This window comes from Rana temporaria, chromosome 11 (assembly GCF_905171775.1).
Source record: "Rana temporaria chromosome 11, aRanTem1.1, whole genome shotgun sequence".
Classification (NCBI taxonomy): domain Eukaryota; kingdom Metazoa; phylum Chordata; class Amphibia; order Anura; family Ranidae; genus Rana; species Rana temporaria.
The window spans coordinates 50,641,515-50,663,033 of record NC_053499.1 but is presented as its reverse complement, the minus strand read 5'-3'; the positions used below and the strand labels follow the sequence as shown (position 1 = coordinate 50,663,033).

Sequence of the window (21,519 nt, the reverse complement as noted above, 5' to 3'; positions counted from 1 at the left end):
ATATGCACAACTCAAGTCTAGGTGGGTTTAATGTGTTATACCAGTTGCAAATCGTATACTCCCTTATGAGAAAATGCATTTCTCTCCTGAGATCAACAAGTTGAGAACCTTTGAGCTCTTAAAAGCACTAGAGATTATAAACATTCATCACATATTTATTAATAATATCCTGAAATCCTTTCAGCAGCTAAAATATGCTTTATCCCTAAAACACTATTACCAATACATGCAATACCAGAAGTACAGCCAAGACTTCGCCCTTTCTATCTCCAAAAGGCTGTATTATTCACAATGATTTTTAGTACTACAGCCAAACAAAGAGTCATATCTCATATTTTTGCTGCTTTACTGCACTCGCTCAAGTATGTTCTATTCCTCTTACCTGTAGATCTAAAAGGGAGCAAGTTGTTGGCCAAATCAATGATGAACACAATCTTGCAAAATATTCTACTGGTCTCAGGCTGCGTACACAAGATTGGTCCATCCGATGAGAACGGTCTGATGGATTTTTCCATCGGTTAACCGATAAAGCTGACTGATGGTCAGTCGCGCCTACACACCATCGGTTAAAAAAAACGATCGTGTCAGAACGCGGACATGTAAACCAAGTACAACGGCACTATAAAGGGGAAGTTCAAATCCAATGGCGCCACCCTTGAATGAATGTGCTATGTCCATAACGAACGCTGGTTTTACCAGAACGAGCGCCCCCTGTCCCCTAATTTAGTCTGAGCATGCGTGGATTTTTAACCGATGGTCGTGCCTACTAACGATCGTTTTTTTTCTATCGGTTAGGAATCCATCGGTTAAATTTAAAACAAGTTGGCTTTTTTTTAACCGATGGTTAAATAACCGATGGCGCCCAAACATGATCGGTTTGGACCGATGAAAACGGTCCATCAGACTGTTCTCATCGGTTTAACCGGTCGTGTGTACGCAGCCTCACTCTCAACCACCAAAAGCATCACCCAGGCCTCAATTCACTAAGCCACATCACCTGCAATATTTCAGTCATGTGACTCGTTGCAGTTAAATATCACACGTATTAAACAATTTTCAAGTCATAGAAAAAAGTGTGCGGTAAATACTGGAAAATCCTAAACCTGCAATAAATATTGCATAAAAAATGTTATATGATATTAAAGTCAATTTACAAAAAACAGTATTTGTTAAAGTGCCACTAACCCACATCATAAAAAACAATAAATGCTTTACTACATGATGTTCAGACTCACTCAGTCACGATGAGATTTGTTTTCTGTATTCTGCAAAAAAAATAGTTGATCCTGCTGCTTTCCATCTCCGCTTCCTTGTAATGTCCGCCATGAGCTCTTTTTTTTTTCTCACTTCTGTTTGTTTGGAAGGAGCAATGCAAGCTGGTTGTGGTTATGTGCTCTACTCTATGCACACGACACATCCTATCAGTACTTATATCATAGTCCCTAGTCGATCTTGGGAGCAAGCAAGAGAGGGCATCTACATTGCTACATACAGCAGGACCATAGAGAATGAATGTAGCCATCCTATAATAGGAAGTGGGATGAAGACTGACAGGAATAGAAAGTACTTTTTTGAGTTAAGAATAAATTAATAGATTTTTCTTTAAGCCAGAGTTTAGTGTTACTTTAACCGCACTATAGTCTTCAAGGAGATCCATATGTTTTCTAGCAAAGGGGCTTGGATTACGAGCATGAAGTACTGAAAAAGTTAGATTCTCTTGAGTGGTGAAAATTAAAAATTAAAATGTTTGCATTATTTGTGTTAAAGCTGAAGGCTTGTGTTAAAGCGGCAAGTTACTCTTGCAGTGGGAATACCCCTTCACTGTAAATATTAGGTGCTTTTTTGTCTAGGGTACCATTAAAACAAAAAGAGGGGTTTGGGACTTTAAATGAGGTGTGTAGGATCCCACATCTCCATCCCTATCTATATACAAGAAAAAGAGGGTTTGAGACTCTAAATGAGGTAGGTCTAGCATGGCTAAAAGAGGAGTCAATGTAAGAAGACATGTTTTATTCAATACATTAGAAAACACGACATAGTAAAATAAGTACATACATGGTAGGCAAGCATATCAATCACACATTATTAACCAGATATTCATAAAAACAATTATAGCAACTTAGAGATGACATATTGAGGTATAAGACAGTTGTCCATCATAAAGAATCGCTTGAAAAGCAACATTGTGGGTTACTTGGGAGTGGATGAATCAAAACCATCTAAAAAGAAAATTGTGCATCAAAATTGTCCCAACGCATGTTTTGTGGTTTTCTACCACATCATCAGGGATGAGTGCACCAATGTCTGTAAAAAAATAGTAATAATAAAACGATAAGGTACAATGTTACACCCAAACACGAGGGAGACTATATGTGTAAAGGAGGGGAGAAATTAACTCATCCCACTAAGTACTTACATGTCAATAAAAGGGGTTGTAAAGGTTCATTTTTTATTTTCTAAATAGGTTCCTTTAAGCTAGTGGATTGTTGGTTCACTTACCTTTTCCTTCGATTTCCCTTCTAAATGTTTTTTTCTTTGTTTTCTTTGTCTGAGTGTCTCAGTTCCTGTCCCTCCTCAGTGAGCTATTCTGGCTGATTAACCCCGAACCAGAACAGCTTGGATGATGGGGGCAAGCTTACTGAGGAGAAACAGGAAGTGAGAAATTCAGACAAAGAAAAAAAAATTTAGAAGGGAAATCGAAGGTTAGTGAACCAACAATGCGCTAGCTTAAAGGAACCTATTTAGAAAATAAAAAAAAAAACCTTTACAACCCCTTTAAGTCTAAAACATATGAACATGAAAACGGGTGTCTGCTTAAAATGTAATTCTTAAGCAGTCACCAGTTTTTAAAAGTAAAACTGCTTTTTATGGTACCCTAGAAAAAAGTGATCATTGCATTCAAGGTGGTGGGACTCCTTCCTGCACTGCATAGGTAACATTACGTTTTCCCCAGAGTTCAGCTTTAATTAATCACCTTTTCAATGCTGGTTAACCTCTATGCCATTCTCAAAACAATGATTTCCCTTCCCTTAGAAAATTGCTTTCTCATGAATTACAGTCTTAACAATATTAATTTCCTCTTATTCACAATAAATGGTTAAATAATCTTGGAGAGAAGACAGAAATTCCTCTTCATAAGTGTCACTGAATACACATGGGTCACTCCTCTTCTAAATTTACCATATCCTTGTGCAATGTTTCCCTTTGTCTTGCTATTATTTAGTGTATTTACGCATAAACATACTCTTCCTGATATCATATGATGTACTTACTATAAACGACAGCTGTAGCAACTCTCTACTTTGATAAGCCTTGGGGATATACGTAATTTTGCAACATGAAATCTTAAAATTGTCACGCTACTCACATTCTACAATCATTAAGGTCAAAATGAGTAGTCTAATATGCAAGAATAAAACAAATAAGGTGTGACTTGACCCTGAGTAAGGTAGCACCATTCCCAACAATGATAAGTGAATAGTGCTATAGATGTATGGGACTTTTGAGGCACCACCAACCAAAGATTGAGAAGTAAAGGGTCTTTGGGTAATTTTAGTAAAGTTACTTCAAAAATATATGGACTTGATCCCAAAAAGCGGAGATGTAAGAACAAGACCAGAAGCGATGGGTCAATGAAGGCCTGGGGTGCTGGCACAGAGGGCAAACAGGGGCGGATAGTTTGGCAGATAGAAAGGGAATATGGGCCCGGTGGACGATTTTGAGTTAAGTTTCCCTCCAGATCTCGTTGGGGATCAGTTTGTGAACGGTATTGAGTACATGAAGAAGCTTGTCCACTAGCTCGGTATCTGGGAAGTCTTTAGACCAGTTGGCAGCTGATGGGGAGGAGTAGTTTTCAGGAGAAGAGGTAGGTAGATGTCCGATATTTTGTAAGAGCCCTGAGAGAGAAGGGTGTCCATGAGAGATACTTTGAACCTTTTGCAGTCGTCTCTACAGGCATCTTTCAGGAAGCTGACGCATTGTCCATATTGGAAAATATGTGACGGGGGGAGTGAGAACTTGCAGGTCGCAAAGTGAGAAGAATTCCTTAAGTCCCTTTTGCTGCCAGATGAGGTACGGCTGATTTTCCAGGCCGGGGAGGAAGGTCGGATTCCCCTGAATTGGGAGGTGGCGAGATATAAAGGGTGATAGTTTGAGGCTCTTCCTAGCTTCTCTCCATGCGATGACCGTGTCACGAAGCAGGAGGTTGTGTTGAAGGGGTGGGGGGATGGATTTCCACTGACAGTGGAGGAGGGCTACCAGGGAGAGAGGGTGTACCATTGCTGTTTCCAAGGGGAAATTGGAGTAGCGAGAAGACCGGGCTACCCAGTCCAAGCCAGTCCTTAGTAAGCAGGCTAAGTTGTATGTTCTGATATTAGGTATGCTGATACGCCCCTCTTGTCTGGGAAGATATAGCTTTGAGAAGGCTATACGTGGCCGTCTGCCTCGCCAGAGAAATTTAGATATGGCCAAATTGAGAAGTTTTACGTCTTTATGTTGTAGAAGCAGAGGAATAGTCTGTAATGGATATAGTAGGCGAGCGAAACTGACCATTTTTACTAGATGACATCTTCCCAGGAGCGAGAGGGGCAGATCCATCCAGTTATATAATTCCTGAGAGATTTTCGTGAACAGAGGGGGATAGTTGAGATGATAGAGAGGAGGGTAGTTTCCCTATTTTGATGCCTAGGGGAGAATTTCCGTAATTTATGCGGAGTTCCGAGCACCGTCTGAATTGGACAAACGTTTCTTTGATGGTATTCATGTCATGAGAGGGGTTAGCTGAGAAAATAAGGACATCGTCAGCGAAGAGGGATGTACGTAGTTCGTGGTCGCCAATTCTAATACCATGTAGAGGGGCTACTTGGGTCAGGTATCTGGATAAAGGTTCTAGAGCAATATTAAAAAGGAGCGGGGAAAGGGGGCAACCTTGTCTCGTTCCTTTGTGGAGGCAGAATTCGTCCGATAGGAGGCCTGCGGCCACCAACCTTGCAGCCGGGGCGTTATACATGGCGTTAATAAGATGGGCGAAGGGGCCGGAGAATCCCATTTTAGTCATGACCATGGAAAGCCATTCAAAACTTACGTTGTCGAAGGCTTTCTTAGCATCTAGAGTGATGATGGCATGATCCCCTTTTGGGTTGCACTTGGCATGTTCCAGGGCCATCATCACCTTCCTGATATTCATGATGGCCGTCTTGCCTTTCATGAACCCTGATTGGGCAGGGTGTATCAGAGAGGGTATGATGGCAGCCAATCTGGTGGCTATAATTTTGGAGAGAATCTTGTCATCAAGATTTAGGAGTGAGATGGGCCTATATGAGCCTGACTCTAGAGGGTTTTTCCCCTCTTTTTTCCAGAAGTTTAATGATTCCTTGGTTGCCTGTGGGTAGGTAGAGACTGCCTGACCAGATATGTTGATAGACTTTGTGAAGGGTGGGTATCAGGAGCGAGTAGAATGATTTATAAAATTCTCCCGTGAAACCATCTGGACCAGGGGCTTTGGATGGGGCAAGGTTCTTAATAACAGTGTGTATCTCAGGAGGGGATATAGGAGCATTCAGAGCTTCGAGTTGGGATGGAGAGATTTGAGTGAGGGCAGTTTTCTGAAGGAAGTCAAGTGCAGTTGGTACATCTATGGGATCGGGGGCGTAAAGGGAGGCATAGAAATGAAGCATAGCGTCATTTATGTCTTTTTGAGTGTTTTTAACAGTACCCGACGAGTCGCTAAGGGAGGTAATGTGAGTTGGGCGATTCCGGCCCTTGCACAGCCTAGAGAGTAACTTGCCTGCTTTGTTGCCAATTTTGTGAAGAGTGGCATCCAGGTGTGCCTTTTTGGTCTGTTGGAGAGCCGCAGCCCACGTGTCAAAGGACTGCTTGGCCGTAAGCCAAGCCTTCCTGTTGTCCGGAGAGTCGTCAGTGTAAAGGGATCGTTGGGCGCAATGTAGTCGTGAGCTGGCCAATTTATAATTCCTGAGGGTGTTTCTTTTAAAAGAGGCGGCATAAGATATTATACAGCCCCTAAGGAAAGCTGTATGCGCTTCCCAGAAAAGATTGGGATTGTCAGAGTGTAACGCATTAGTCGAGGTGTATTCAGACCATATGTTGCTGGAAGTCAGAGTTGTTGTGGAGGTAAGAAGGGAAACGCCATATTTTGGGATTTGTATGTAAGTCAGGGTCGTCAATCGTGGTCGTTACAGGTGCGTGGTCAGATATCACAATGTCATGGATGTCGGCATCCGATATCAGTAAGACGAAAGCGTCTGTGCAAAACAAATAGTCTATTCTTGTAAATACATTATGGGGGTTAGAGTAAAAAGTCAAGTCCCTATCTGCCGGGTGCCGTAGGCGCCAGATGTCGTGAAGGTGGAGGGATTCCATCGTTGGTGCCAATAGTGTCTGATCATTGGCATTTGGGGAGGGACGTGGGTGCCTGAGGAAAGACCTATCGTCCGACAGGTGCATAGTGGAATTAAAGTCCCCGCCTATCAATTGTGGGAGAGTTGGATCGTGCAAAAGCCAGGATGTAAGTTCCCCATAAAACTGTCTCGTAGGGTAGTTGGGTGCATAGACGTTTGTGAGTACCAAGACCCTGGTCCCTAATTGAACCCGGGCAGATACAAAGCAGCCCTCGGAGTCCGAGTCCGTAGATAGGACCGTGCATGGGAGATTTTTCTTTATGAGTATCAAAACTCCCGCTCTGCGTCGATCAGAGTCAGAGCCGAGAACCGTGCCCACCCAGAGTTTTTTCATTCGTTGAAAATCAGGGGTGGATATGTGGGTTTCCTGGAGTAGGGCAATGTCAGTCTTAAGTCGCTTAAGGTGGCGTAAGATTTTCATTCTCTTATTGGGGGAGCGGAGCCCTTTAACATTCCAAGAAACTACTTTCATGTTAGGGGGGGCCACTGGGGGGATATGTGCCGGCATTGTGTCGGTGGTGTGCAGTAGTAGTTGGTGGTATGTGGACAACATGTTTAAAACAGCGAGGGAGCCAAGGCTATCTGAGTATGTAGGTTGAGGTGCAATTGGTGCGCATGTGGTATAGAGCAGAGAAAAATGCAAGGGGTGGGAGGAGAGGGTGGTGTTGAAAACATACAAACTGAAAAACACAATCAAGGAACTTCTCTTTTTTCCACATGGAGTTACAGAGTAGGCCAACTCCCAACACAGGACTCGTTGCGCTTTAGTCTACCCATGGTGTAGGGAATAAGCAGACAGCAGCAGTGAGTCATGTGTGGAGAGAGAGGACCAGGCAGGGATGCCAGGGGGAAAGAAATCAAGTATAGGTTGCAACCGTAAACAGTATGAGACATTCCAATGATACATAAGACAGTGGAAAAAGAAGTGAAAAAGTTTCTCGGCCTACCGGGAGCCTTGATGAACGATGGGGAGGAGGGAGCAAGGCTATGCTAGGCGTAAGTCCTGGGGAGAACCAGATCGGTGGATTGAAGAGACGTAGGGGCCGTGTTCAGTAGAGGCGTGGTTGAAAGTACATTAATAAGGAGAGAATCGTTGTTGGTCTGGACCAGAGGCTCTGAATATTTTTGGAGAGTCTTTACGTGGACTTCTGTGTTCCAGGGCACGGTTGGTGGGGGCTGATCTGGGAGAAGGACTAAGCTGTGGGCCCGAGTGTTGCGATCTCAGGAAGGTTTCTGCTGCAGACAGTTCGTGAAAAGAGAGTTGGTCACCGTTGGGGGCTTTAAGCCGGAGAGTAGCTGGGAATGCCAGGGTGAATTTGACTTGTAGTCGGTGAAGCTCTGAGCAGATCTGTTGGAAAGCTTTTCTTTTCTTGGATACTTCAATCGAGTAGTCCGCAAAAATCAGGATCTTTATTTCATTGATCTGGAGTGATCTGGACTGCCTGAATTTCTGTAGGATGAAAGCTTTGTCCGAGTAGTTGAGGTACTTGGTGATAATGGGGCGAGGTGATTTGCGATCGGAATTAAAGGTTTCCATACTGTGGGCGCGCTCGACTGTGCAGGGGCCTGGGAGGCCTAATGCTTCAGGAATGCGACTCGAGCATAGATCCGTAAGTGCCGAAGGTTGTAACGATTCTGGGATGCCCACGAAACGCAGGTTGCTCCTTCTGGACCTATTTTCTAAATCGTCCAGCTTGTCAAGGATGTACCTGTTCGTCTTGTCTTGGGCCTGCTCTGTGGACTGGGCCTGGTACAATTCTTCCTCCATATTAGCGATGCGATATTCAGCCTCATTCAATCTGGAGGCGTGCTCCCCTAACTGGGCCTGGAGCTTCTGCATGCCTGTGCTGATGGCCTTCTTAACAGAGGCCGAAATCATTGGGGACAGAAGAGCTGCCACTGCCTAGGCGATGAGCTCTGTATTGGGGTCCCCTGTGTGTGGAGGAGCCGTGGAAGCCTGTGGGGAGAAGGGGGGCCAAAGCGTCGCTTACCTCCATTGCGGGAGAGGTTTCCACGGAAGGTTCCATGCAGGCCGAAGCCGGGTCCTCGATTTGCGGCTGACCCGTTACGGCCTCGTACGATCGCGGGCCGTTTTTTTCCACAAATCTGTCCATCCTCTGGCCGGGGGTTGGCTGATGGTGCTGCCGTTGATCGGTGGCGGGTCTGTCGGCTTTATAGGCCGTTTTGAGAATCTGGCTGTGGGAGCTGAGGTGAGGGGCAGCTACTCCATGTGGCGCCGGAAGTTATAAAACAAAATTTTTAACCACTTGCTTACTGGGCACATATACCCCCTTCCTGACCAGAGGACTTTTTGCGATTCGGCACTGCGTTGCTTTAACTGACAATTGCGCGGTCGCGCAACGTGGCTCCCAAACAAAATTGACGTCCTTTTTTCCCCACAAATAGAGCTTTCTTTTGGTGGTATTTGATCACTTCTGCGGTTTTTATTTTTTGCGCTATAAACAAAAATAGAGCGACAATTTTGAAAAAAAAAAAATATTTTTTACTTGTTGCTGTAATAAATAGCTCAATTTTTTTTAATTTTTTTTTCTCAGTCTAGGCCAATACGTATTCTACATATTTTTAGTAAAAAAAAAAAAAATCGCAATAAGCGACTGGTTTGCGCAAAAGTTATAGCACCTACAAAATAGGGGACAGAATTTTTTTTTTTTTTTTTTTTACTAGTAATGGCGGCGATCTGCGATTTTTATCGGTACTGCGACATTATGGCGGACACATCGGACACTTTTGACACATTTTTGGCACCATTCACATTTATACTGCGATCAGTGCTATAAATATGCACTAATTACTGTATAAATGTGACTGGCATTAAAGGGGTTAACACTAGGGGGTACACTGTGGGGGAAGGGGACTGACTGGGGGAGGTGATCGATCTGTGTCCCTATGTACAAGAGACACAGATCGGTCTCCTCTCTCCCTGACAGGACATGGATCTGTGTTTACACACACAGATCCATGTCCTTCTCTCTGTAACCGCCGATTGCGGGAGCCTGGCGGACATCGCGGCCGCCAGGCACACGCAGCGGCATCCCAGTGATGCGGCGGGTGCGCGCGCTCCCCCCAGTGGCCAGGAGGAGCGGAGGCCGTAAAAACACGGCCTCCGAGAGATTTAGAGCCACCCTGCGGCCGTATAAAGTCGTACGGCCGTCGGGAAGTGGTTAAACTGTGCCTTGGCTTCAATCATACCCCCATATTTAATTAAAAGTTAGTAAATGCAATTCCTTTGATTTCATATAATGGAGATGATCAGGACTGCTACATATTATAGTCAGGAACTCCTAGACTGTAAGTTTAGTAACTGTTATTTTCCATCAACATTTACAGTATATCTGGGCATGTCCTGGGCTGGTGGTAGCTTAAGGGATGTTCTTCCTCAGTCATAAATAAATAAAACAAAAAAATTATTGTTTGCAATCTGTGCCAATACAAAAATATCTGTTCATTAATTAACCTTAGCAACTTGGTATAAACAAACGTAAACCTGTCTGCTTGATGTGGTAGAACTGTTTTTTATCCTTAGTCATGCAATAGAGACAGTCTTTTATAAACTTTAGCATCACTGAATCCTAAAGCTCTTTTACAACTTAAAAAAAATGGAAAATATATTCTGTCACTAATGTGCCTACACCACTCCATTACACAGTCAGCCTGTTAATATTTCCACTACTGGAAAGTCAGAAAAATAATAATAATACATAAAGAATATGTTCTCAAATAAAGATATGAGTACATATTTGCCTAATATGTGTACATATATAAACAGGGCTATGGCAGTATATATTTTGTGGTGGTGATACTTTGCTTTGTGATAAAACAAGCAAATGATAAGGCATGCTTTAGGCCCAGAGTGTTTCCCACCCCCTAGATTCAGAAGTACTTTATTGGCACTGGAGTAGTGAATGTGATGTTTAAAAGGCGGTAAAGAAACATTGATTTATGATGTTTAATGTTCTCTCTGTTTTTTCAGCTACTCATTTGAAACTACATGAGGTTAATGGCCTAATTGTTGGCATAACTATCAAAGTTTTAAGCAATATATATCACTATGTATCCCATTTAAGAAATGTTATTATAAATTCTTTAGCATTATAAGTTATTTATTAATGCATCTGTTATGTAGGTATTCATAAAACGTCTAATGGGAAACATGCCAAAGTATACCCAGACCTTAATAGGACCATGGGTCTCATGGTATGATATGGCATGTTCATTAAATGCAGTTTTACACATTTTTGGCCCTCAGATACCCTCTGTTTTGGTAACTGAATTCCACATTGCTGATTAGGCAATACTGGCATTCACTGCATGTAATTACTTTTTGGGTTGAAGCAAGTGCTATGTGGTCTGCTTTCTGCTTATATAAAACATCTAATGTGACAAAACGACTGCACTTTTCACTATTTTCTGAGAAAAATAAGCAGACAAGTGTATCTAAGCCCTAAAACAAAAAAGTTGTATGTTGCAGCTTACCAGTCCTTGGATGCAGTGGCTGCATTGTATTATTTTTCAGGTATTCCCCTTCAACGTTTATACCAGACCCTTATCCAGCATTAGGGCCTGGTATAGTCTTTAAGGTGGACCTCATGCAAAAACACTACACAAAAATTGATGTGTGGCTCTTTTTTGCTCGAATCTATCATCATGGACACAGGCCGCGTGCTGCTGATCAAGCTTGCTCGGGTAACAAAAGTTCTTGGGAGAACTGGATCTCAGGAACAGTGTACTCAGGTCCATATTGAGTTCATGGATGATACCAACTGCTCCATCATAAGAAACGTAAACGGCCCTATTCGTGGGGGAGATGTATTGACCCTGTTGGAATCTGAATGTGAATCTAGGAGATTATACTAGCAATGCCTTATAAACTTTCATCTGCAGCAGCTTTGTATCTTGGTTAAAAATAAAATGTAAGAAATGAAAGAAAGAAAATGGTTGTGTGCCCCTCCCCTAAAATCCACACCAGACCCTTATATGAGCAGGCAGCCTGGCTGTCCAAGAAAAGGAGGGGCATCAAACATGTATCCCCCCAACTATACTAGGCTACATGCCCCTTACACAGGGAGGATATATTTCCTGGAGGGCCCCTGGCAAAGCACCTTGCCTTCTATGGGCCTCTTCCCAACATCCATGGCCCAGTGGATGCGGGGAGGGGGGACTTACAGGTATCTGTATGCCCCCTTTAAAATATGAAGCCCCTGGTGGCTACACCACCCCCTACTTGAATGTGTAAGGGGTGCATAGTATCCCTGGTCACTTATTAATGGAAAAAAAAGAAATAGCAAATAAACACTCACACACCATGCAAAAAGTCCTTTATTCAAATATTTTAAAAATCAAAAAAATTGATCATTACATAGAATCACTTAAAATCACATGAAACACGACAACTCACCCAAAATGATCCCACTCCTGCCATACTCACCCAGGCTGTTATGTCACCCAAGCTACCTGCTGACTTGATTACTATATGATGCTATTATTGTAGTAGTAGCAGACAAAAGTTTGGTGAGGATAAACAGGCCATGTCTGTCCATTGATTTTGCCCATTCAGCGAACATTGAACTTAGGTCAAACCTGCCATTGATCTGTACCTAAAGCTCATTCCTATGGCTAAGCATGCAACACAGGCAGAGAATATGGGAAGTTATCATCTCAGGCCTCATACACACGACCGAGTTTCTCGGGTAAAACCAGCAAGAAACTTGCTGGGAGATATTTTTTGCCGAGGAAACCGGTCGTGTGTACACTTTCGTTGAGGAAACTGTCGAGAAACTCGACAAGCCAAAAAGAAAGCATGTTCTCTATTTCCTTGATGGGAATGGAGAAAATTGGCTTGTCGAGTTTCTCGACGGCTTCACAAGGAACTCGACGAGCAAAACGATGCAAAAATGAATGCTTATCTTTCCCACCAACTGTGCTGCTGATTTTTCTTGACAAGCTAATCTTGCTGAAGAATGTTTAGCATCTAACAAACTGCACAGTGTTTCAAAAGTCTGGTACTTCGCTGCCTGACATGGTTGCCTTTGCCAGCTCCTACATCCCCCCTTTGTCCTGCAGTGACATAGGGGCTTAAAGATGGAACTAAAGAGCACAGGGGTGACCTGGCATTTGACACACCCAGATGCCTATTTATGAGAATAAGTGAGAAATTGGCTTAGCCATGTGTAGTGGAAAACTGAAGACATTTCTTGGTTGTAAAGATGAATTTAAGGCAAACAAAAATTTGCGGTTCATCATAACACCCTTATGACAGCAACAAATAGAATGCAAATGCACATTAAGATAAATAGCCATGCAAATTAAAGAGGAATGTTTGGACAGCCGCACTCCAAAAAAGTTTATTTTATTGTAAAAATAATAAAATCACAAAAAACATGCCACAGCAAAACAGGTACAAGCTGACGCGTTTCACACTAAAGCTTAGTGCTTAATCATAGCTAACCAAAAGATAAATAGCCAGCTAGAGCAATCATCAATAATGTATAAAATATTTTGGCTAGTCACCAGACTGCCAAACTCTATATCATGATTTCAACCTAAAATTAACAACAGTAAGCACACCTGAAAAAAGAAAATTACTGTGCAAGCTTCATTGTAATACATTTACTGGACCTAGTTTTTGAACATTGGGGGAGATTTACTAAAACTTGAGTGAGAACAATTTGGTGCAGCACTGCGTAGAAACCAATCAGCTTCTAAGTTTTAGCCCAGGTTCACACTGCTGCGGGTTAGCAAGTTCAGCTGAACTCATATGATTTCAAACTGGCAATAAACATAATTAAAGTACCGTACTAGAAATTGTCACCTAATCCAGTATCTTTTACGAGTCAAAAAAGGTTTAATGGTCTTATGATAATCAGTATAGCTGATATTTCTGAATAGCGCCAGAAAAATAATGATCATTTTTTTTTTTTTTTATTGTAAATAAAACAAATTGTATTAAATTGAATACGATAGTATTAAAAGTTTGAAACATAGTAGCACAGTGAGCATGAATTGACTGGAAAGCATCGATAATATTTATCTGTTGCTACAGACTGCAAATTCTCAAATAAAGCAGAAGTGTAAGTATGCATAGGTATAGTCAGAGTGTACAGTCCACACATTGTTCCAGCATCCTCCCTTACACCTGCAATTAGAGGAAAGACCAGCAACTCCTCCCAGGTTACCTGTGTGGAGCAATCCTGGCATTGTTCCAATGTACCTTGAGAAGTGTATATAAAGATCACCACAGGACTGTCCAGCCTTGTTCCCTACCAACCCTCTTCTCTGCTGTCTCAGCTACTTAGAAGATGGGGACCTCCAATAGGATCCCGTTGTGGATCCTACTAGTCATCTTGGCCCCACTGAATGGTAGGTATCCTGACTTTAGCATAGAGAAATCTTATAAGAATTGTATATTAATTAGTTGAAGCTTTATTTTAAAAATGCATACTTTTTAAAAAGAAAAATAATTTGTATTATACTAAAATAGTTATATTAGAAATATGTGTCTGCTCTATGTGACTTCCTAAATCCAGTGTACTTATGGAAATTGACCAATATTTCTAAAAAGGCAAACACTGTTTACCGGATAGAATAGTTTTCATTTTTCTTTAATACTTATGTACCATTAAAATATACTGCTTCTAGATTAGAATTAGAAAAAAAAGCTATCTACTAAAAAATAATTATAATAATTCAAATAATCTATAGACTCTTTTGATGCAATTGTACGATAATCTGATCGTTAGTGCAGAGCTTTCGATAGCTGATCACGACAGTTCATCAGATATTATCTGATCATACAAGTGTGAAAATTTTCCTTGTACAGTATGATAATCTGATCGTTAGTACAGAGCTTTCGATAGCAGATCACGACAGTTCATCCGATATTATCTGATCGGACAAGTGTGAAAATTTTCCTTGTACGATAATCTGATCGTTAGTACAGAGCTTTCGATAGCTGATCACGACAGTTCATCCGATATTATCTGATCGGACAAGTGTGAAAATTTTCCTTGTATGATACTAGATTGTACGATTTTTGATTAGTCAGTACAGTTGTTGTGCAAAAATACAAAACATATACATCACAACACATGACATCACTTTTTCATCACAGATTTCTTGTGACTTTAGTAACCTATTTAATTCCTTCTTGCGACTAGTAAGCGAAAAAAGTCAGACGATCTGTCGTCTGATTTTCGGTTCATGTGTACGGGGCATTAGGGGGGGATTAACTAAAACTGGAGTGCAGAATCTGGCGCAGCTGTGCATAGAAACTTCCAGGTTCCAGGTTTTATTGTCAAAGCTTAAAGCGGGGGTTCAACCAAAAATCAACTTTCTGTCACTAGATCAGGCGAAAATAGCCGTCGTGACTCTCGGCAATTTACGGCGCCTGTGCAGTTAGCTCTACACGGCAGGCGCAGGCGCCGTATAGCGTCGTAAGCAGCCGAGAGTCACGTCGGCTATTTCCGGATGGCGTGACGCGCTATCCAAGCCCGTCAATCAAATGCGCTTGATTTAGGAACGCCTACTCCCCGAAAGGATTCCCCGCTCGGAGCCGGAGAAGAAATACGGCTAAAACGATAAGTACAAAGAAAAAAAAAAAAATCCAGCATACTGCAGATGTCAGCAGTATGCTGGATCTAGTGACAGAAAGATGATTTTTGGGTGAACCTCCGCTTTAATTGAACAAGCTGAAGTTAGAAGCTGATTGGCTGCCATGCACAGCTGCACCAGATTCTGAGTATTTCAGCCTTAGTAAATCTCCCTCTTCGACCCCTTTCACACTGGGGTGTTTTTTAGGCGCCTTGGCATTAAAAAATTGCCCGTAAAGCGCCTGAAAGAAGCCTCATCTGCAATCCCAATGTGAAAGCCTGAGTGCTTTCAGAGTCCTTTCACACTGCCAGCACCCAAAAACGCTGGTAAAGCGCCGCTAAGACCCCTTTAACACTGGGAATTTTTCAGGCACTTTGGCGTTAAAAAAAGCTCCCTCAATGGAAAGGGGGCTTTAGGGCGGTGTATTCACCGCTCCTAAAGCGCTGCTGCAAAGAAGCTGCTTGCAGGACTTTTTTGATGCCCTGCCAGCGCAGCGCCTCAGTGTGAAAGAACTCAGGCTTTCACATTGGGATTGCAAATGCAGCTTCTTTCAGGTGTTTTTTTTTACTTTAAGACCCCTTTCACACTGGGGTGTTTTTCAGGCGCTTTAGTGTGAAAGCACTTGGGCTTTCACATTGGGATTGCAGATGCAGCTTCTTTCAGGCGCTTTACATGTGCTATTTTTAACGCTAAAGCGCCTGAAAAATGCCCCGGTGTGAAAGGGGACTTAGTTATTTTGATTTAGATGCTATTCTGTCAGTGCTGATATAACACTGATTATAACTTTCACAGTGTATTACAAACAATGTTGTGTTGTATATCATTGTTAGGGTTGTTAGCTGTCATCTGCCTTTATTGGTACAGAAGGTACCGATAACATTTTAGTATAACTAGATCTGAATCTGTGTGTGTGTGTGTGTATAAGCCTGAGTGTTATAAAACCTTAAGGAATGTATTTACCTTTGCGCAATTCTTTGTATTTACTGGTGTCAGAGCAGACAAGCGTGTATAAAGGATTATGTAATACAGTCATAGTAATCACTTTATTCATACCAACAAACAATGCAGTACAATTAGAGCATACTATAAAATATTTAGGAGCCAGTGAACAACTGTTAGCAGTCCTTCTTAATCTTTTATAAAATAGAGAAAATTGGTGTACTGATTTGCTTACAATTATGGTAAGTGCATGGATGAAGACAGAATACAGATTCATTGTTAGCAGAAAAATTGTTAGACATTTGTACAGTTACTGCTCAAACAGAGATGCTGAGTACACAGATACAGAACATAGTCTGTCACAGGACATTAAAGAGATGTTTTATCTCTCTGTCTTTATTAAAGGGAAGAGGGAATCCACCTTGGTTTCAATGACCAGTTTAAAAGTTTTGCAGTTGCATTTCCACTAATAAATGGAGATACAATATATAACACGATAGGCACCCAATAGACTGTTATAGGGAATATGTCAGTACAGAATTATGACATTCCAGTGCCACTCTTTTTTTAAATGTATGGAACTACTCAGTAAGGTAGTACAGAGTGCACTGATGATGATGTGTGGGGTGCCATTACCCATACCAAAGAATCAAAAATGCTCTTTCACAGATATTACTTCAGTAAACTAAAATCTTAATTACTGGCATAGATGTTTTCCCGTGTCTGTTCTTTATGCTTCCTTTTTATGTAGAGATTTAGCGATTAGCAAACAGTAATATTTCAGATATAGAGGGACTGTGTTGAGCTGAACCACTTGCTAGCTTCTTTTATCTCTGGGTATCTGTAGTGGCAGGATCTCATTGCCATAATTCTTGTTTCTTTTTGCTCAAACCTTGGAATGTTGGGTGATTCTACTCACACCTGTTGTATTCTTGAAAAATGTTAAAAGCCAGCAGAAAAATCAGAGCCCCCAGGACTGTTTTTACAGCAGGGCAAAGGGGCCCAAAGCAGCTGCCTTTACTTGCCAACTTTCCCAGTTAAAATGTCCTTGCCTCTTGCAGTTTTAGTCCTGTGCTGTGTCCCGATATCTCAGTGTGAAGTTATGTTACTAATGCTGCCCAGCTCTGCCCTATTGCTGTTTACATATGACTCTGCAGACCTTGTGTTTACATGTAAATACACTGCATTGATGTGTAAAAAGTGGTGGACCGCGACATTTATATGTAAATAGCTGTGGCACTCATATGTATAGCATGTCCCCCTGAGGTCATATCCACCATCACCTATACTAAATGCTGCCCACTGGGGAGGTAAATGGGCATGTTTGAAAGTCCTGCCTACAACTATAGTCACCAAGCCTAACATCAGCCTGTAAAGGTAAGCAAATTAAAGGTGGAACAATTCTTCAAAAGAACATGGTGCCACAACGCCCTAAATTTTGGTGCATGTAAATACGCACATCTCAGCCGATGCATTAGGGTGTCATTAACAATTAATGGTATTGCTGTGTATCTGCTAAAGGGCAGCATGTTTTTGTGGTGTCAGGAAAGTGATTTTGTATGTGTTCCCAACACACACAAATGTGAACGCAGGATAAATGTCTCAGTTACATTGGTGGTCAGTGGAAAACTTCCCATTACATTGGGGCTTGGTGTACAATATTTTCATTCGTACTAGTGGCCAGTGTGAAGGTTTCCCTTAGATTGGTGATCAATGTAAATCCCCACTTACATTGGGGATTACTGTAAAGGCTCCTATTACATTAGTGGTCATTATATTGGTAGTCAGTGTATATCTCCATTACATTAGTGGTCAGTGTAAATCCCCATTACATTAGTGGTCAGTGTAAATCCCAATTACATTTTCGGTCAGTGTAAAACTTTACATTACATTGGTACTTGGTGTACAATTCTTTCATTCACACTAGTGGCCAGTGTAAAGGTCCCCCTTACATTGGTGGTCAGTGTAAATCCCTCTTTACATTGGCGGTTACTGTGAATGCTCCTATTACATTAGTGGTCAGTGTAAATCCCCATTATATTGGTGGCCAGTGTAAAAACTCCTCTTTATATTGGTAATCAGTAAAAAAAAAAATACAAACTTGCATTTGTGGTCAGTTTCGAATGCTCCGTTACATTGGTGATCCATGTAGAAGCCCCCTCTAAATTGGTGGTGAGTGTAAAAACCCCTTACATTGGTGGTCAGTGTAGAAATCCTCCTTTATTGGCTTTTGATGTAAAATCCCCCAATACATGGTTGTCAATGTAAATGCTTCATAACATTGGTGACCAGTGTACCTTTCCCTTTACATTGGTGGTAAGTGTAGAATTGTCTTTACACTGGTGGTCAGTGTAAATCCCCCCTAACATTGGTTGTCAGTGTAGAAGTTTCACCTTACATTCATGGTCAGTGCAAATCCCCCATTACATAGGTGGTCAGTGTAAATCCCCCCCCCCCCCTCACATTAGTGGCCATTGTAAATTCCCTAGGATCCCTGGCAATGTTCTGTCTATTGATGGGTCCCCTCACCTCCCCAGTCCATAGTGTGCAGGCAGTGAGGAGATGATGTGCTGTAACCTTTAGCAACCAATAGGTGAGCAGTAATGCCGTGCACTAACCTCTTGCAACCAATCATTAAGTGGTACATATATGCAGTAACCTCTAGGAACCAATTAGTGAGCAGTAATAATGTGCAGTAACCTCTAACAACCAATTAGTGAGTGGTAAGGTTGTCCAGTAACCTCTGGCAATCAATCAGTGAGCACTATTGATGTACAGTAATCTCTAGCAACCAATCAACAAGCAGAAGTCATGTGCTGTAACCACTATCAAATAACCAGTGAGCCATAATGTGTGCAGTAACCTCTAGCAGCCAGTCAGTAAATGGTAATGATACACTGTAACCTATGGCAACCAATCACAATCACTGCCTGATCTGATTCAGTAAACTGATTTTGAGTCCAACTGCTATTTACAGTATGTCTCAGAGCAGTTGGAGAGGGAAACTGCATGGAGGGAGGGATGTTTGCCCAGGGTCCAGTCATTATTAACCACTTAAGGACCGCCTCCTGCACATATACGTCGGCAGAATGGCACGGCTGGTCACATCCACGTACAGGTACGTCCTGTACTAGTACCCAGCCGTGGGTCGCGGGCGTGTAAACACGGCTTCCCCGTTCTTCACTGTGGCGGCAGCATCGATCGTGTCATCCCTTTTATAGGGGGACACAATCGATGATGTCACACCTACAGCCACACCCCCCTACAGTTGTAAACACACTTCAGGGAACACATAACCCCTTCAGCGCCCCCTGTGGTTAACTCCCAAACGGCAACTGTCATTTTCACAATAAACAATGCATTTTAAATGCATTTTTTGCTGTGAAAATGACAATGGTCCCAAAAATGTGTCAAAATTGTCTGAAGTGTCCGCCATAATGTCGCAGTCATGAAAAAAATCGCTGATCGCCGCCATTAGTAGTAAAAAAAAAATAATTAATAAAAATGCAATAAAACTATCCCCTATTTTGTAAACGCCAACGCCAAAACCAACCGATAAACGCTTATTGCGATTTTTTTTTACCAAAAATAGGTAGAAGAATACGTATCGGCCTAAACTGAGGGAAAAAAAATAATGTTTTATATATTTTTGGGGGATATTTATTATATATATTATTATTATAGCAAAAAGTAAAAAATATTGATTATTTTTTTTCAAAATTGTCGCTCTATTTTTGTTTATAGCGCAAAAAATAAAAACAGCAGAGGTGATCAAATACCACCAAAAGAAATCTCTATTTGTGGGGAAAAAAGGACGCCAATTTTGTTTGGGAGCCACGTCGCACGACCGCGCAATTGTCAGTTAAAGCGACGCAGTGCCGAATCGCAAAAAGGGGCCTGGTCTTTTACCTGCATTTTGGTCCGGTCTTAAGTGGTTAAAGATGTTCCTGAGAGCCCCCTTTTTAATATCAGTGTCATGTATACAGATCTGAAGAAGTGTAGAAATCTTAACCCAGAGTTTCTGAGAGCTAAGAGAAACCAATAGAGAACTGAGCTCTCCAGCATCTACCAACCATCAAAAGTTTCCCTGATTCTTTTAAGCTTTGCATATCTATAAGATGCGCTGTTTCAAACTGAACCATGACCCAAATTAAATGGGACAATTGATCGGAAAATAATACTTAACCTATAAAATATGCAACAAATGTGAGGATAAAAATATCATATAAAGCTACCACACAGATCCTTTAAGCTTATCAGTGCTGGACATCAGCATAGACCTAGGCTGGGAGTTTCATAGTCTGGCCATCCTTTCAACAAAGAAGTTTTGGTAAAATATATATATATATATATATATATATATATATATATATATATATATATATATATATATATATATAGTATCTCACAAATATGAGTACATCCTTCACATTTTCGTAAATATTTCATAATTTTTTTTCATTTAACCATATGCATTCCAAGGACAATTACTGCATTCTTTGTAATTTCAGCATTCATATAAGATTTATTTTACTTATTTTGTTGCAGCTCAAATACAGTATGGAGATTATGCCGTAGAAGAGACTGAAACAGAAACAGAAACTTATGACTACACTGTTGATGGGTCTGTACAACAACAGCAGAAAACACAACAACAGCAGCAAGTAATACAACAACAGCAACAAGGACAGACTGGTACATTTTATTTGTCTATAATAATAATATATAATTAATTATGTGGTTAGAAAAAAAATTGCCTTTTTAGATAAACCATAAGTAGCACCCTGCTTGATTATTCTTAATGCTTAGCTCAGTGTTTCTCAACTCCAGTCCTCAAGGCGCACCAACAGGTCATGTTTTCAGGATTTCCCTCAGATGAAACGGCTGTGGTAACTGCTAAGGCAGTGGAACTGATCAAATCACCTGTGCAAAATAATGGAAAGCCTGAAAACATGACCTGTTGGGGCGCCTTGAGGACTGGAGTTGAGAAACACTGGCTTAGCTGATGTATGAATACACGCACCTTACTTATACTACAGAAAAGGTCCAAACAAAGATGTGGTTTCTAAACTAACCTTGTTTTATAGTATCTGTCCATTGTGATTGCTAATGCCAAATGCAATGCCACGACATCAGATATTGTCGACAAATGAAAGAGGGTTGAATTAAACTTTTTCATTCTTATACCATATATAAGGGATAATTTAACTGTAACAACCAAAGCATATTGTCTATTGATTGGTTGTATCATTAATAACCACCAATATGCAATCTCTGTACACATGTGTCAGTCAACACTGTATCATAATGGATATACAGTACTTGTGCTATGGTTCTGTTTTCTGTTCTTATTTCTTTTTTTTAAAATACAAGGACATGGTCCTATAAAGTCTTATGGAAATTTTTGTAAAACAAACTTTCCATACTACAGACCTTAAGAAGCACTCTTCATACTATATCATGACTCACAATACTGGCAAACCAACATAATTTAATAGCTATGCGTCTATAAAAGGCATGACGAAAAACTGAACGAGGCAGTTGTTCTTTATTTCTA

At 41.3% G+C, this 21,519-nt stretch overlaps 2 protein-coding genes across 12 annotated transcripts in view; both read left to right on the top strand.

Annotated features, from left to right (window-relative positions):
* Window positions 1–21,519, top strand: part of LOC120916761 (mucin-5AC-like) — a 295,447-nt gene that overhangs the window by 208,795 nt on the left and 65,133 nt on the right. The window lies entirely within an intron of this gene.
* Window positions 11,082–11,291, top strand: LOC120916906 (40S ribosomal protein S28-like). The gene has a single exon (XM_040327848.1). The coding sequence runs from the start codon at window positions 11,082–11,084 to the stop codon at window positions 11,289–11,291; it is 210 nt and encodes a 69-aa protein (XP_040183782.1).